Source organism: Thunnus maccoyii, chromosome 8 (assembly GCF_910596095.1).
Source record: "Thunnus maccoyii chromosome 8, fThuMac1.1, whole genome shotgun sequence".
Taxonomy (NCBI): Eukaryota; Metazoa; Chordata; class Actinopteri; order Scombriformes; family Scombridae; genus Thunnus; species Thunnus maccoyii.
In genome coordinates, this window is record NC_056540.1 from 19010973 (window position 1) to 19027071 (window position 16099).

Consider the following 16099-nt stretch of genomic DNA (forward strand, 5'->3'; position numbering starts at 1 on the left):
CACGCTAAACAAGCACATTTCCAGAAACTAAAAGATGTTACCAAGCCTCACAAGTTCTTCTGTTTTCTGCTTTTCCATTTGGGTATGCCAAATAGGCGAAAATTCCAAAAAAAAGGGTGGATGTTAAGAGACTACTGACATTTATGACATATATACATAGCCCTAAGTGTTAATCACCTAAAAAATGTGTGCAGCTCAGAACGTCTGACAGAAGCAGGTAGGGTTTAGTATGACTTGCTCCCTGGAATCTAAGAAATTAATGGCCACAGTCTTGCCTGCCTCTTCCGTTGGGATCACTTTTGCCTTCACTGGTATGTCTCCAGCTTCTCATATTCCTTCTTATTAATGTTGCTGTCACATCGCTCAGTCTATCACAGCACGACTTTCCGTTCCTTGTCTATCCCCACATGTCCAGGTGGTTTGTCTGGAAGGACCACAGGATCTTAACTCTTCTCAACCATCCATCTGGACATGCCCTTCTAAATATATGCTTCTTCTGCCTGCAACGTGCATCCTCTCTTAACGGTTCATCCTCTGGGGCCCAGTATCAGCCACAGTGGTAAAACGTTTTGCAGTTAATCAGGTTTGTGAGTCTTAGAAAACTACTCTTTCCATCTGTAGCTTGTGCTATATGCATTTCCCATATGCTCCTTCAGTCCCGTTAATTTTTGGCTCTAGCTGCGTCTGCACTTGGTATGTTATTGTACTGCAGTTATAAGTACATGCTTGAGGATTTTTTTGCAGAAAAGGGCATATTATCTTTTCCTATAATAGAAGGACTGAGTACAGCATGAGCAGTAACAGCTACCATTGACAGAAACTTAAAATGTATCAATAGAAAATCCATGAAGAAATATGTTACAGTACTGGATGCACTGTGTAACTGAGAGCAAGCTTAGCACCAAGGATGGAGACAAAATAACAAAAATGAAGGATTACCACTTTAAGACTCTCTGTTTGCTTATCTCCTCCTTTCAGGTCCTTCCCTGTTTTGATATATTGCCACAGGGAGACAGGACCACTTTTACTACTGTCAACTTCTCCTCCTTTACCCAGCTTCCATAGGGATATGTCTCTACAAGAAAATTGTATAACTGGAGGGAGCACCAATTCAGCTCTGAGAAAATATAATAATGTGAGTGCCAGTAGTACAAGCAGTACTCTTAACTGATGGTTGTTGTCATGTTTCGACAAATTACACAATTACTTTGTCAAGCCTGCTTCCAAATGCTTTCTTTGCTGAATCCAATGCGAAGAAGATGACTGCAGTCTCTGGGGTAAACTGTATGAAAATGAGATGTTCACTCAATGTTACTTCGTTCTCTGTGTTCAAGCTAAACCTCCACCTCCAAACCCCCATTTCCCCCTGTCCTGGCAAATGCAAAGGACTGTGAATAGCTCAAGTGGAGTGTAGCCTACTCATTATAGACGATTAGGTCTGAACATTTCCAAACAAAAGAAAAACAACACAGCGACAAAGACTGAAGGAAAATGAAAATATGTGTGTGTGTGTGTGCGTGCAAGCTTCTCTTTCTATATGTGATGGATTCAGTCTGACAGCGAGAGAGAGAGCCAGAGACTCGTCTGTACATTGGAGGAACAAAAGTCTACTGTACTATGTATATTTTATGTCATGTTGCTTAATGATGACAGAATAAAACCAAACCAGACCTTACATGCTAAAGTTTTATTCATACCATATTTCTATTCATGCTTGAATATGTGTCTAAATTGACTCATGTGTGAGTACATAGCTAAACCGGTCCTACATGAGTTCGTTATCCTAAACATCCTGCCAAACAAACTATCCTTTCTTTCACTGTGAGTGTCAAGATATCATTCAGGTCCTTTCACTCTGCTATGATGCTTTTCAGAAATGTGAATCAATGTTTTTTCAAACCATAATTTAAAACATTTAAACGCTGCATTTGCATTTAAGTTGTTGTGTTGGAACAATTACCTCAACAGTGCAAATGTATTATTGAGCCAAAGATTAAGCCCACAAAGACTTCTGCACTTGTTTACCAGCTGCTACAGTACAGTCAGAATTTATTAAGACACCGACACCATTTTTCTTGTCGAGGCCTTGTACTCCAGCACAATAGATTTTAAATCCGACAATTAGGTTAAAGTGCCAACTTTCAGCTTTGATTTAAGGGTGTTTACATCCAAGTCAAGTGAACAGTGTAAGAACTGTAGTTCTTACACATAGTCCCCTAATGCTCTTTATGTTTTGAGTAGCAACAACAAAATTTCTTTCACTTCCAATGTACACAGTGGCAGCAGTTTAGATTGTTTAAAACCAAAACTATCTGCACAGATAGATGACACTGGAAGTAAGCGAGAAAATGTATTTGTTGTCAAAATATGAAACCCTAGTTTTAACCTCATAATCATTGTTTCACTTTAAATTCAATATGCTGAAGTGGAGCCAAAACAATCAAAAGCAAATCATTGTCCAAAAGCTTTCTGACTGAATTGTTCGTGGCAAACAGAATTTTCCACAGACACAGGGGGGATATATTTCATCAACTAAACAATGAAACATATTCAGCTGGAAACTGTCTTGGGCACTCACGGTTAAAGTAACAACAGACATACATGTTTTTGTAACATCAACGGAAAGGCTGAGGTAGGAGACTATAGACTTTGTACGGAAGCGCGTTCCCTGAAGGCCACATGAAATGACCTCAGCAGGTACTACGGCAAGGCAACATAATGTAATTTGACGTACATGCTAATTTTAGCTGAAAGACACAGATACTAACAGCTGCTATTATACTATGTCTTGGGAAATAAGAAGAATACACTGCTTTGATGTTTAGCCTGAGAGGCACGGCACAAGTTAGCAGCACTGAAGTGATAAAAATTAGAAGAGATTTCTTGTAATGATTTTTTTAGTTGACAGTGTACACTAGCCATAAAGACCATAAAGAAGTAAATACATAAATACATTTTTAAAAAGGTTATTACTTTCAGAGTTGCTTATATTGTCAACTAAATAGTACTACATAAGCTACTACTGTATAATGACATGAGTAACGTGTTTGCAAAGCCTTGTTTTAGCATCTGTTATCTAGCTTGCTAATACAATACAATACATCAGGTCAGGCTGCATAGTTTGCAGAGGATTGTGTGTAATCTCAGCCCACAAATGTGTTTTGACAGCAGGGGGTTCAGGATGCAACATCAGTTGTTTACTTGGTACCACTCACTAATATTCTGATGTTTACTAGTCATATCATGCTCTGAGCAACCAGTAGTCACTGCTGTGCAAACTGCTTGCGTTGACACAATTAATAATGCAAGAAGGGCATATGTATGGGTACATCTTGGATATGTTTTGCAGAGAGTACAGTATATCATGTGTGAGTGTATGTAGTATGACTCGATTTTTATGTCTACACCAGCATGCAGGCTTCGGTCCTTATACAAAATTTGTTGTGCTGCTCAAATACTAACTTATCAAACTATGAAAGTCTCATTAAACAAGTTTTCTCTGGAATGAAAAGGCAACACTGAAGGTGCCACATATAGCATTTTTTAACATCAATATATTCTTATATGTTAATATATTTCAATTACGAACAAGTAAATGACACCATCGTAAAACTGCTGGTGGGTTTGTCAATGCTTGTGTTTCTCAAAGTTATTATATTCATCATAAAACATTGCTTCTAGATGTGAAAAGGATGATTCTACGTGTCAACCATCTACTCCTTGCTGTCGGAGAGAATCAGCTTGCTTTCTTTTTCCGTCACTATTTCCATTTGCACCTGCTGGAAAACTGTCTGAAAATAAATACATGAATTTATTGATGTTAAAATGAACCATCATCCAACAAAATAACAGTCCATGGCTGTCTGTCTGCTAATGAGTGTGTGGAGCCTCTAGAGACTGATCCGACCTGAACTCGTTCCCCTTGCCCTCTGGAATGCCAAAAATGCCACAGTACTCCCTGATCTGCCAACCTGGGATTTCCAGCTGCCCTGGAGATGCTGGTGAAATCTGGGGCAGCGGGGCTACAATACCGCACTACCCAGAGCACAGTATGGTAACAGTTGCAGCTTGCTTGTGACAGCAGAGACACCTGTTTGAATGCTGGCTGGGAAATTCTGTTTACTGAGTTGATTCTGTAGCGTCCAAATTGGATATGATGAAAGACTACACCTTGAACCACAGCTTCAGAAATGCATGTCTTTAACCTGTGATTATATTTTATGTAATTGCTCATTTGAATGCTTAGGGGATCCCAGAATTTCCCCAACCAATGAATGGGTTGAATGGGACACTGATTCTCCTAAAATTCATCCTAAAATTATTTTAATAGGGTTTGTTTCAGGAGTGTTTTAGTGTACCATAATGTTTTAAATACTGTTTTACAGGTTTTTCCACCCTGACAGCAACACAATTGCAGTCAAGATCCTAATCCAAGGTAGTTTATAGGTAATAAACACCTACTAAATGTTGCCTATTAGCAGCTTCAACGCGAAAATAAGTTTAAAATGGACCTATTAAGCTTTTCCTTATATTCAGTCATATGTATAATATTACAACATTGGATGTTCATATGAAAAGTGGCCAATGTGTCAAATAATGAGGTAAACGTATGTAGAAGTAATCCCTGTGAGCAAAAAGCACCGGCGTCAGACTGCTCTGAACATTCGGTTTCCACTGTTTTTTTCTACTTTCAGCCCAAGATGATGTCAGCTCTCAACATATTTCTTTATATGGTCATCTGCTCCACGCACAGCGTGCAAGTTCACTGCTCCGCTAACATTATGGCATTTTTCCCTTGTTTTGGGGGTAGTCATGCCAAGCCATGACTCCATTACCCAGCACTGCAAAGTAAAATAAGTAGTTTACCTGTTAGAGGTGTGCTGGTCATCTGCAGCTCTTCATCAAACTGATCCACTGAACAAATAGCTCCAAATATCTTTATATCTTATTGTGTCGACCGGTTTTTAGCGCCGCTACTAATTCAGTGAGGAACACAGTTCATTTCCTGTAAATTCTTCATAATAAAAGCCTCCCACTATTTAGTTATTTAAAAGCTTTTAATTTGAAGAAATAAAGCAGGAAATGTTGGGTTTGCATCGGCAGTAAATTAATACGACTCTGACCAATTAGAACAGAGTGGGCTCATCGAGAGGGGGGCCTTAAAGAGACAGGAGCTAAGACTGCCTGTTAAGAGACAGAGGCTGAACTGAAGGGCTGCATAAAGGGCCAGTATAAGATAAATAAGGATTTTTTTTAACTGTGAATCATGCAAAGCCACGCTAGTGGAGAATGAGCATAATGGGTCCCCTTTAAAAGTGATTTTGATTCTACCCTAACATTGACACTGATACTATGATTGCCAAACCAAATAACACAGAGACCAGGTTATACCAAGAAGACAGTGACATGATCAAATATCAGAATCAAGCCGGACATTTGAACACCCACGTAAGCAAACTCTGACTAATTTTACTTGTGTGTTACCACTGTTAATTTAACAACAATATTGTTACCGTTTGTGATATAGTACATTTGAGAAATAAAGCAACTTTAAGGATCAAATAGCCAGATGGGAGTTTCTGTTTTTGTCTAATCCAGCAAATCACAAATCACATTGATGCAGAAATCCAATACTGCCATAAAACAGTTGTTTTGCAACATTGCCACAATGCTATGACATAATTTCTGACGGTTGACAAGTTGCATCATTTCACAGAATATCACCAAACCCTGACTTATTCTGAACTGTATAATATGACTAAGTGTGTGTAAAACCTTGCAGACTTCAGATATCTGCCATTTTCCCACTCACACTGCTAAAAGCCTGGTTTGTGCAAGACCGGGCCTACAGTATAAGCTTGTTTGTAGTGTGTCAAAGTCATTTAAACATCATCAGTGTCTTTTAAACATTTAATGGAAAACTTAATGCCCAAGTGCCACTGTCAGTAAGATTTATACTGTCCACTTAAGACTGGAATTTGAGTGAAAAAAAATCTTCTCCTCCTACTGATGGAGCAGCATTACTAACGGAGACTGTTTTGCAGTATTACTCTTGTCATTGGACAAGGTGCTGAAATTCTCCCAGGGACAAAATCTGAAATAATTAAGAATGAAGGTGATATTGCTCACAAACTTCTTCAACTCAACACAAATAGGACACAGTGTGCTAGAACGGGCCTCTGTTTTCCTTGTCACATCAGTCTTCCCACTGATCTGTTTCACACTAGAAGGAAATAATTTAAGGGATCAATAAAAAATTAATCACTCACTCACTCAGTCTCTTTCTTCTGCCTCGGCACCCACATATTTTGCAAACTGTGCCGAAGCAGCTTGAACTTCTCTTCTCATCCACGTTTGGTGCACCCCCGTTCAATCACATACCAACTCACAAGAGGCTCACTCCCCACTGATTATAAAAGCATTGCAGTTTTTGTTTTGAATTTCAAGGAATGCTGTATTTGATACTTGCACTTGAGTACACACCTTGACACCCCAGCATTTTTGTGCGTGTGGCCACAACAGGGATGAAACCTCTGACTGTGCCACACTGTAATCACTGAAAAATACAAGACCATCTGCAACTCATAACCCACTCACCTCTCCTTCATTACCTTCTTCTTCTTAAAAAAAAGACTGTTCTCATCCCCCACCCTGATACTCCTGAGCTATTTTGAAAATTTCTTGTTTACCCCTCAAGGCTTAATAAATACCCTATGTAATCAAGCTTGCTAGAGAGAGAGATATGGTAATCTCTAATCAAGATTTAATTACATCCCAATCTCTCCTTGTCACCTCCTCTCCTTATGGTCCTGTAGTTTTAATGCTTGTGAACCACTTTGACGTGATGTTTTAAGATCCTTCTACACGTTAATTTAACTTTTACTGACTGTACCCCCTCAGACTGGAAAGCCTTTACAACTGCGACTATTGTAGTTAAGCTTTTCCCCTCTGTTTTCTTCTGATTTTGAGAGGAAAAGGTCAGGACTCAGCCCACTTGCTTAATCCCTTCACATATGAGAACACCGAACAACCAAAAATTAAATCCAAGGACCTGCTGGAAATGAAATCCTCCAGAGTCCTAGAAAGAAAAAAAAAAGGGGGTGGGGGGGTAAACGGAGAAGAAATACCTTGCTAGACACTGCTTTGTGTTGCTTACCAGATATGAGGAATGTGTCTGGTGTCGGTTGACTTTTGAAAAGCAACTACTGTATCTGTTTACAAGCCGGACACCTTCACGGTTCTCAGGCTCTCTATCGCACAAAACCTGAAAGTAATGCAATGCCTCGTCACACTGCCCTCAGCCCACAGCATTTGTCAAGATGCCATTGAAGATATTAACCTGCAGTTACACAAACAACTCAAATGAGCCCCGATCGTGTCTGAGCCTCTTAGGTTGGCCCTCGAGCCGTGTTTTCTCTACTCCTGTAACTGTTTTTCACGCTGATGCTGAAGGGTTGAATTTGTTCCAGGGAACAGTCTTAGAACCGTAATCCCTTCCCACATCCTGACCCTAATTTTTTTGCTGGTGATTGTGGAACTTGACAGGAAGTTTAGAAAAATACCCGCTCCAGTTACTGTTTGCTACTACCCTATTTCAAAAACATCTCATTTCCATCTCAACATTTCCACTAAAATCTCGACAGATCATTTCACTGCTTTACACCAGCTTACGCGATTTTAGAATGGGCAGTTTGCTAAGATAGAAGTAAAAACTCACATAATTTAGTCATTTAGTCAAGTTTAGTCACTTGTTAATATGATTAAAAAGCCCAAAGCGAGAAGCCAAGGATCTGACAAAACCGCTGGAGATGCAGACTCAAGTGCTACAGTGACTCTAAATTGGTCAGATTGCAGTTTTGAGCTTCATTTGTCCACTATAATAACAGATATGAGTGAAAAAAAATGTCAGTTTTCCATTCACTACAGATGAAGCATGTGCAGGTCTTCCTGTTTCCTTGTTTTCAAACTTCAGCTTGTGACTAATTCCTCTGCATAAAACACAACTGAAGTATGTCATTCCTTGAAAGTAACATAAGTGATTTTTTTAACACGAATAGTCAAATTTGAAGCACCCAGGATGTTAAGAAAAATGGTTTGACTATTGTTTAAAGCTGGTGATATAATCCTTAACAGAATGGCTTCAATTGAAGCACGCAGTTAAGACAGAGGGGTGAACATTGACCGTATTCTGGTCATGTGGGGAAGAATCGGCAGTCAACAGCAGCTTTGATGTGACACAATGAATATCAATTCCTGGAAATGAAATTATCATGAGGGCTTACAGCTGTTTTTTTGTGTACTGTACAAAACAGTACTGTCCTTGGTTTGAATCTAGCAATGAATTTTTGTCACGTCATCCCTCTTTCTTGGTCTTTCCTATGTTATTCTACTGCAAATAGTCCAAAAAAAGCAGGGCAAAACAGATAAATATTAAAAATTTTAGATACTATGGAATATTTAGGGTGGCAAAAATTTGGAGCCAACATTTTTTTTTTTTTTTTTTACCAGCCCCACTTTGGAAAATTTAGTTGAGTCACGCTTTAAGGCACAGTATGCTCATGGGTTCACAGACTGTTTAAATGTCTGTGGTACATTTCTATAACTTTTAGCCCTCAGGGGGGAAACACTCCATCAAAGGGCTGTTTGTGACAAACTGAACTGGATTTACAGAGGCTGGTTAATGGAGTTAGAATAACATCGGTGTTAATGAATAGATGACAAGTACACTGTTGGAAATGCCTGTTAATCATTTAACATCAGCGCTCTCTACAACATGCAAATGACTGACTCAAATAGAGGGGTACAGAGATTTTCAGAATGCATGAACACTCTGTAATAATATGCAGCCTTTAAATGTAGTAGTGAGACCCATGTGTCATTTAATACTATGTAACTGTGTCTCTTTAAGTGCAGGATAAACCCACTTGAACTCCGAGCTGACCCATATCTCTTTTAGACTGTTGAATGTGTGTAAGACATGCTGTATATAGTAGTTGAGTTGGTTATTGACACTAAGATATCATTGGTTATTGCCACGCTGATATTATGTCTTATGATAATCATTGACTGGAGGTCCAGTTTTCCCACCTGGTTATTTTTATATCACCTGGTTTGTAACCAAGTATGCATCCAGGACAAATGTACTGTCCACCACATGATGTATTGCTTCATTTCAGTCAGTGTCAAGCTCACTTCAGCATACAGACTGGTACTTACCCACTTTGAACTGAGACTTCTTGTCATTTATGTCTGCATGCTCATTCACCAGCATCTTGTGCAGGATGCCGAAAGAGTTTTGAATCCCGAATATCGACCCATTGCACCAGGTTGCTGCAAAAACCACCAGCCAGCCAAAACCTCCTTCGGGCGGGGCGAATCCGGCTCCGTGGCCGTGCCTCTCCACCTGGACCCCCGGCTCGGCATCAGAAGCCGGGGAGAGGGGCGGCTTATACCCGGCCTCGATCAGCTGCACGTTGGTGTCCTCCGGCGTGATTTTACACTCGCTGCCCGCTGCCTGCTCATCTTTCCTCCCCTCTGGTTCCTGGGGAGCATCTCGCTGCTCCATCTGAGGATCTGCAGCCGGCTGCTCCGTCCCGGACACTCTGCTGGGCGGCTGCTCTTGATTACCCGTTGAACCCCATGCTGTCTGGTCTGGTGGAGAGGTTACTGCGGGCTCTTGGTGCACATGCATGAGATATAGGTCACTGACATAAGAGCACCGATTTGAATAGCAGATTTGATTGGCTATCTGTCAAAATGTGTAAGACAGACGGTCCTTTACTGACAGACAAGCCCCCCTACACGCTGCTTGTAGCCCAAGTCAGAGCGTCAACTTCAGCAAATAAACCCCAACCTGCAAACGTTAAATGTGTCATTCTGGTTCGGAGGTCTGTATTTTTCCAGGAATTAGCTGGCGCCGCGTATTTCTCTTTTTTAATACAACCACGTCTTTCTAGGAACAGCCTATAGAGACTGGAGCCATGTATTTACTTTTGAGGGCTTCCCTGTGCTCGGTGCCAAATACGGATCATCAACCTGTGAAAACGTCCTCTTAGCCTCGACGCCGTATCGTCCTGTCAGGCAACATCCCCCGATGTTAAAAGCAATGATCGGGCGTTCCTCCTCTTTCATCTGATGTCTCCACACTGTGTAAATGTGAAATAGGTAGGCCCGTGTGGGTCGCGGTGGCTGCCTTGTGTCTTTTTAGTGTCAACCACAGCTCCGGCCGTCATTCAACAGCTCGCCTCCGCCTCCTTTCCCCGGCGGATGGACGGTTGCAACCAATGGCGGAGCCCTGCGCGGTTTGTGGGACGAGTTTATTACTTCGTGTCTCCTCGGATTCACGTAGAAACCCGAGTGTTTCACAACCTCAGCCTCACCGACGCCAGCCCTACTTTCCTCTGACTCACTGGACTGATATTTGCATTGTGTGAAGTTTTACCGCCGGCAGTGAAATCCGTTTTATTATATTTTCGGTTACTAACAGCAGATACATGTCTGAGAAACTTGTTTGGCGAATTAGCTAGCATGTACACTCACTGTTCTCTTTATGGAGAGCTACGGCTCCCTGTTTTTAGCCGTTAAAGATGTCTCTCTCTCTCGACCTTACACTGTAAATCTTTTGTATTCATTTGTCTGCGACGGGCTACTTTGGCGCGACGTTAGCTCGACCGTTATAAATTGCTATTGTAACGGTTACGACCGTTACATTCATGGTTACGACGGAGCGTTTATAAAGAAACTGGGCCAGACCGTAAAAAGGGATCAACCGTTTGGTACGACCTTTGTTTACCTATCTGCTGAACTACAATAAAGGTGCTCTAAATGATGTTTTAACGTTATTTTTGATCCATGTACTATAGCAGTCACTGTACATACTGTACTGGCCGCTTCAGTGTTCCCGCCCACTCAACTCCAACAGAGTCGGGTGTCCGCTGGTTCAAAATTATGGAAAGTAAAGGTTGATTGTGTTAGGTCGCTCGACACAAAATTGTAACGTTTTCACTTTATGCTTCGGTATATTTGCTACGAGCTAGCTACACTAATTAAACAAGGACGTTACAAGTTATCTAAAGTTACAGACCAAAATATCAATAAGGACGTTTAAGGGAAACTATAATCTCCATGGCGACCTTAGTAACACTACCCGACAAAAAAATGTTTGTGTCCACGACATAAAATTCTCCAGGTGCGCGACATGTCGAGTGACACTTTTTCAAAGTTCAAATGTGTCGAGCGACCTGCCATAAATGAGCCTTTACTAACGTCGCCATGGAGATTGTAGTTATCACTGAACTTCCTTACTGATATTTTGGTCTGTAACTTTAAATAACTTGTAACGTCCTTGTTTAATTAGTCCCGGTCAGTACGATATAATGTGACTAAACGAGCCGGCTGGAGGGCAGCGTCTGGTTACCATGGAGATAAAACCTTTCGCAGGAGCATACTTTGAAAACGTCGTGCGACTCTTTCATTTCTGTTAAGCGACACTTGTGAAAAGTGTCGAGTGACCTATACCATAAATCAGCCTTAACTAAGTAGGCAACATTTACTCAAATAATAAGTACAAGTGATGTACCTGTACTTTACTGGAACATTTTTGCTACTTTATTACTTCTTCACTACATTTCATAGAGGAGTTTTGTACTTTTTGCACTGCTTTTAGACACTGCATTTACTTGATATCTGTAGCAGTGGTAGAAGTATTCAGAATCTTTATTTGAGTAAGAGTAACAATACCCCAAGTAAAAGTCCTACACTCAACTATTATTAGCAAAATATACCTTTAAGTATCAAAGGTAAAAGTATTAATGAAGCAGAAAGGCCAATGTGCTTTGTATATTATATATATGATATTGGATTATTGTGGATTACTCATAGTTTAATGGGTAAACAGCATTTTACTGTTGCAGTTCAAGGTAGAGTCAAATTGAACTACTTTGTATACTGTTGGTGGGTTTAATGTGCAACAATTCATCCTATTTAAAAAACTGAACTTAAGTCTGTATCAGCAAAGTAGCAGTTGTCAGACAAGTGTAGTGTAGTAAAAAGTACAATATTTTCTTCTGGAATGTGGTGGAGCAAAAGTAGGCTATAAAGTAGCATAAAATGAAAATACTCAAATAAAGTAAAAGTAACTCCATAGTGTACGTAAGTGCTGTACCTGAGTAAATACAAAACATATACCTAATAAAATATGGTGTATTGTTATAGGTTTACTGTAACTATATAACCATATATACAGTAGTTAAAACCAGATCCACCTTGACTCACTATAATGCATCTGTAATAATAATCCTATAATATATAAGCCTATATAACCCTCTGAAAGGGGCCACTCAGCATGATATGGCTTTTTTCTCCTCATACTGAAAGTACAATTTACTGAAAATTCAGTACTTTTATCATTTTTATTGTTTTTATTAATTTATTATTTCAGTTGCTCTGCCGCTTTACTGACCACTGATCATTGTGTTCTGTTATTTTAGGAATAGGGAAAACTTAATGATCGGGGTGAATTAGTGTACAGGCCTACACCTCGAACATAGTGTATTAGTGTATTTTGTCTGTACACATGGAGATTATGTACCTATAGTGTGCATACCTTGTATTTCTCTATATGCAGCTGTATGCAACACTTGAGCCAAAGACAAATTTCCTCTCAGGGACAATAAAGTGTAACTTATCTTATTGATAATTTTTGCTTATAATGGTGAAGAAGTAGTATTCAGATCTTTTACTGAGGTTAAAGTAACAATACAATGTACAAATAATCATAATTAAAAATGTATAGTTCCATAAAAGTACAGAACTTTTATGAGCAAAATGTGCTTAATGTATCAAATGTGTAAACAATAGTCTAATGTTCCCACTGGTCAAGGTGTTGGGTAGTTTAATCCATCTCATTTCATCATATTTTATAAACCAATGTAAAATATAGTAAGTAAAATCATAATCTGCACAGTAACAAGTAATTTAAGCTGTAATATGAATGTAGTGGAGTAAAAAGTATATTTGCCTCTGAAATGTACCTCAAAATTGTGCTTGTGTGCTGTATAGTGTTTGAGTAAATGTATTTCATTACTTACACGAATGTGACTAAGTACTTACAATGTGCTATTTCTGGTTTTACTTAAGTAAAAGACCAGAATGCATTCACCGTTGTCAAAAACACAACCATCTAAAGGCTAAAACCAGGCTGGTATGATAATTAGTTTGTTCTAAACATCTAGGTCAGCTGTTTAGTTTTCAACAAAAGATGCCCTTCCTCCCCTGAGTCATCTTTATGAAGTGAGACAGAGAGAGTCACTGACAGGCAGCAGTAATTAAAGAGGGCAAATTTCACTCTTGTGCAGAGTTTTCAAGTGAGTGAGCAACAAAAGCACTGCAAAAACAAGGCAGAAACTGCACTATAATCTTCTTTATACAATATATATAAATATAAAATATGCATATTATTCACACTGTACATTAACACTGAGATTTGTGTAGACAAATGTTTGTATTCCCTCCTTTAGTCTCCTGTGTACTGTGGTTGGAAAACATCTTGACATTTTGGAGGGAAAAAAATCAGTTAACTTGAATAAAATTAGCTTTAATGGGAAAGAACAACAGTTAGATTTTTCTCAGAGATAATCCAAATGTTTTCTGGTTTTTTTGGTTTTTTTGGAATCTGTTGAAGTTGATAGTAGGCAACAATAACATGCATCCACCACTGAGTGGGGCTACAACTCTATGTAAGGGGCTGTTGAGGATTGCAAGGACAAGCATTAGAGCTGAAGCTACCCTATTATTACATAAAGTGTAGTTCATTCAAGGACTTTCTTCACAAATATATTGTTTAACAGACCCTAAACCAGCTAATATTTATTTTTGTTTGTTCTGCTTTGTCTCAGAAACACAGCACAAAAGTTATTTAGTACAAAAGTTATTTGTATCATATTTTTGCATAGGCGTTGGCCTTTTTTCACTGAGGCCTTTTGGACATGGTACAGATGTATATAATAAAATGCATGATGACTGAATTTCATTTATTTGTTTACTGTTTATTTGTATTGGGACAAGTATACAGCCTGAACTAATACCACATACTACATCATACTATATCATAATGATCAGAAAATACATACAAAAACAGAACCAAACTCAACAAGAAATACATACAAATCAGCACAACACTCAACAAGGAAATAAATACAAAACGGCACAAGCCACAAACACAAGCATCGTAAAAATGACAAGCACCATATCACTCAATACTAGATGACTAATTCCTCTTTAAAAATTGTTTCAGTGTGAGCTTTAAACAGTCCCAGTCATGATCCATTTTGATGAGTTCCACGTTTCCTGAACAGAAAAAGCTGCCTGGCCAAATGAGGATTTTCCGATAAGCACCTTACAGCTATTTACAACAATTTAGCTGCTTTGGTTTCATTGTCTTGCTATTTGACCTTTTTTATTCACAGCAGACATTTTAACATGTCATAGAAAGAAAAGCACATGAGTAATTAGTAAGATGAATCATGGCTGCATTCCAGTTGCGTGTGCAGGTTTCACGGTCTTGTATGGTTCATGCTGGCTTACAGGCTTTGCTTACTGGGACACTTGAATAAAATAGAGCCGTCATTATCAGTAACACCTAGGGCTGGGTATCATTTAAAAAATGACGATACCAGTACCAATACCAGCACCCTTGAAGTGATACTGACATCAATAGAGTATTTCATTTGATACCTTTTTTTTCTACTTTATTCGATATCCATCATGTGAATGGAAGCATTCAGTTACATAAAATGTCTCCGCTCTTCCCCATCCAGATTATTTTTGCACAAATACATTTTGAAAGTGTTCAAATCATTGAAACATTTATCAAATAACTGTACAATGAAGTATTATCACCACAGACTGAATGGGTTGCAGCTGTTGTAGTAGTGGGCCAATCACACGCACAAAACCGTACAAATAGTCATTTTTTTCTAGATCTGGGTACAAGAAGGATCGAATGCAGGTATCATTTGACTGGAGAAGTTTCAATGCTACTTGGCACTGGGTTATTTTGGTGGATACCTTAAAGGCATCAAGTACCAATTCCCAGCCCTAGTAACACCTGTGCTTTTCAAACTATGACAAGTCAAAATGTCTGTTAAAAAGGACATTTTGTGTGCCCCTGTACCCTGATTATGGTGATTGTGGTAGGTTGTAAGCCAGTTGTCATATTACTGCATACTGGTGTGTCTAGTATTGCATGGCATCAAAATGACAGGACTCACAGGACAAATTAAACTCATGATTTAAAAAATTGATTGATATAAAGTAGGTGGGTTGAAGATGTAATCTAGTGAGATCAAACACCAAAAACGTGCTGCAGTAACATGTACTGTAAATATTGATTATGACCTAGCAGTCATGCTGCCAGGTAACAACACCTACACAATGGCCACCATGAACACGTTCCACACAGAGCTCATATTTGACATTGTGTAATCTATTTGAGATGTGACACATCCTGTTACTCATCAGAAAACATCCAAGGCATCTCAACATTGTCCAAGTTTGTTGAAATAACTTCACAACACTCAAGACAGTGTTTAATGAGTTGTCTTGTATATCAACAATAAATAAGATAGATAAATGGTCCTTCAGCTATTCTCCTCCCCCTGAAAAAGGATTTCTTTGATCACTATGCCACTTCTACTTCTACACTTCCACTTCAATTCTACACTGTTTATGAGCACACAAAAATGCACTAGAGTTAGGAATGTGGGACTTTGTCATCAAATGGTCGCGCTTCATCGTCACACCACGGCTGTTTCCAATTATCCTCAAGAGGAACTGCAACATTTGCACTGCCTGCTCTATGTCCACAGTGTTTTTTAGCTAAAAATAGCCGTGCGCACAACTTCACAAAGTCTAGTTACAAGACTACCCTGAGATTTCTTTTGTGAGCTGGGAAGTCAAAGGTGATGGGGGACATAGCCAATAGTAGCCTAGAGCTTCCTGTTTGAATTGGAATTCTTTAAATCCTCAGAGAGGTGTGGGTAGCAGAGGGAATGAGCATCTGCGTACTATAAGTGGAATGTCAGGAGGCCCCACATTTCTG

At 39.3% G+C, this 16099-nt stretch overlaps 1 protein-coding gene across 2 annotated transcripts in view; it reads right to left on the bottom strand.

Annotated features, from left to right (window-relative positions):
• Window positions 1-11251, bottom strand: part of slc16a2 (solute carrier family 16 member 2) — a 28696-nt gene extending 17445 nt beyond the window's left edge. For both annotated transcript variants that reach the window (XR_006097404.1, XM_042418870.1), the window contains exon 1: window positions 9217-11251. Coding sequence is in view for 1 of the 2 variants with exons in the window: in XM_042418870.1 (XP_042274804.1) it covers window positions 9217-9691 (475 nt within the window). In the remaining variant the exon portion in view is untranslated. The remainder of the gene's footprint in view (window positions 1-9216) is intronic.
• Between the last annotated feature and the right edge of the window lie 4848 nt (window positions 11252-16099).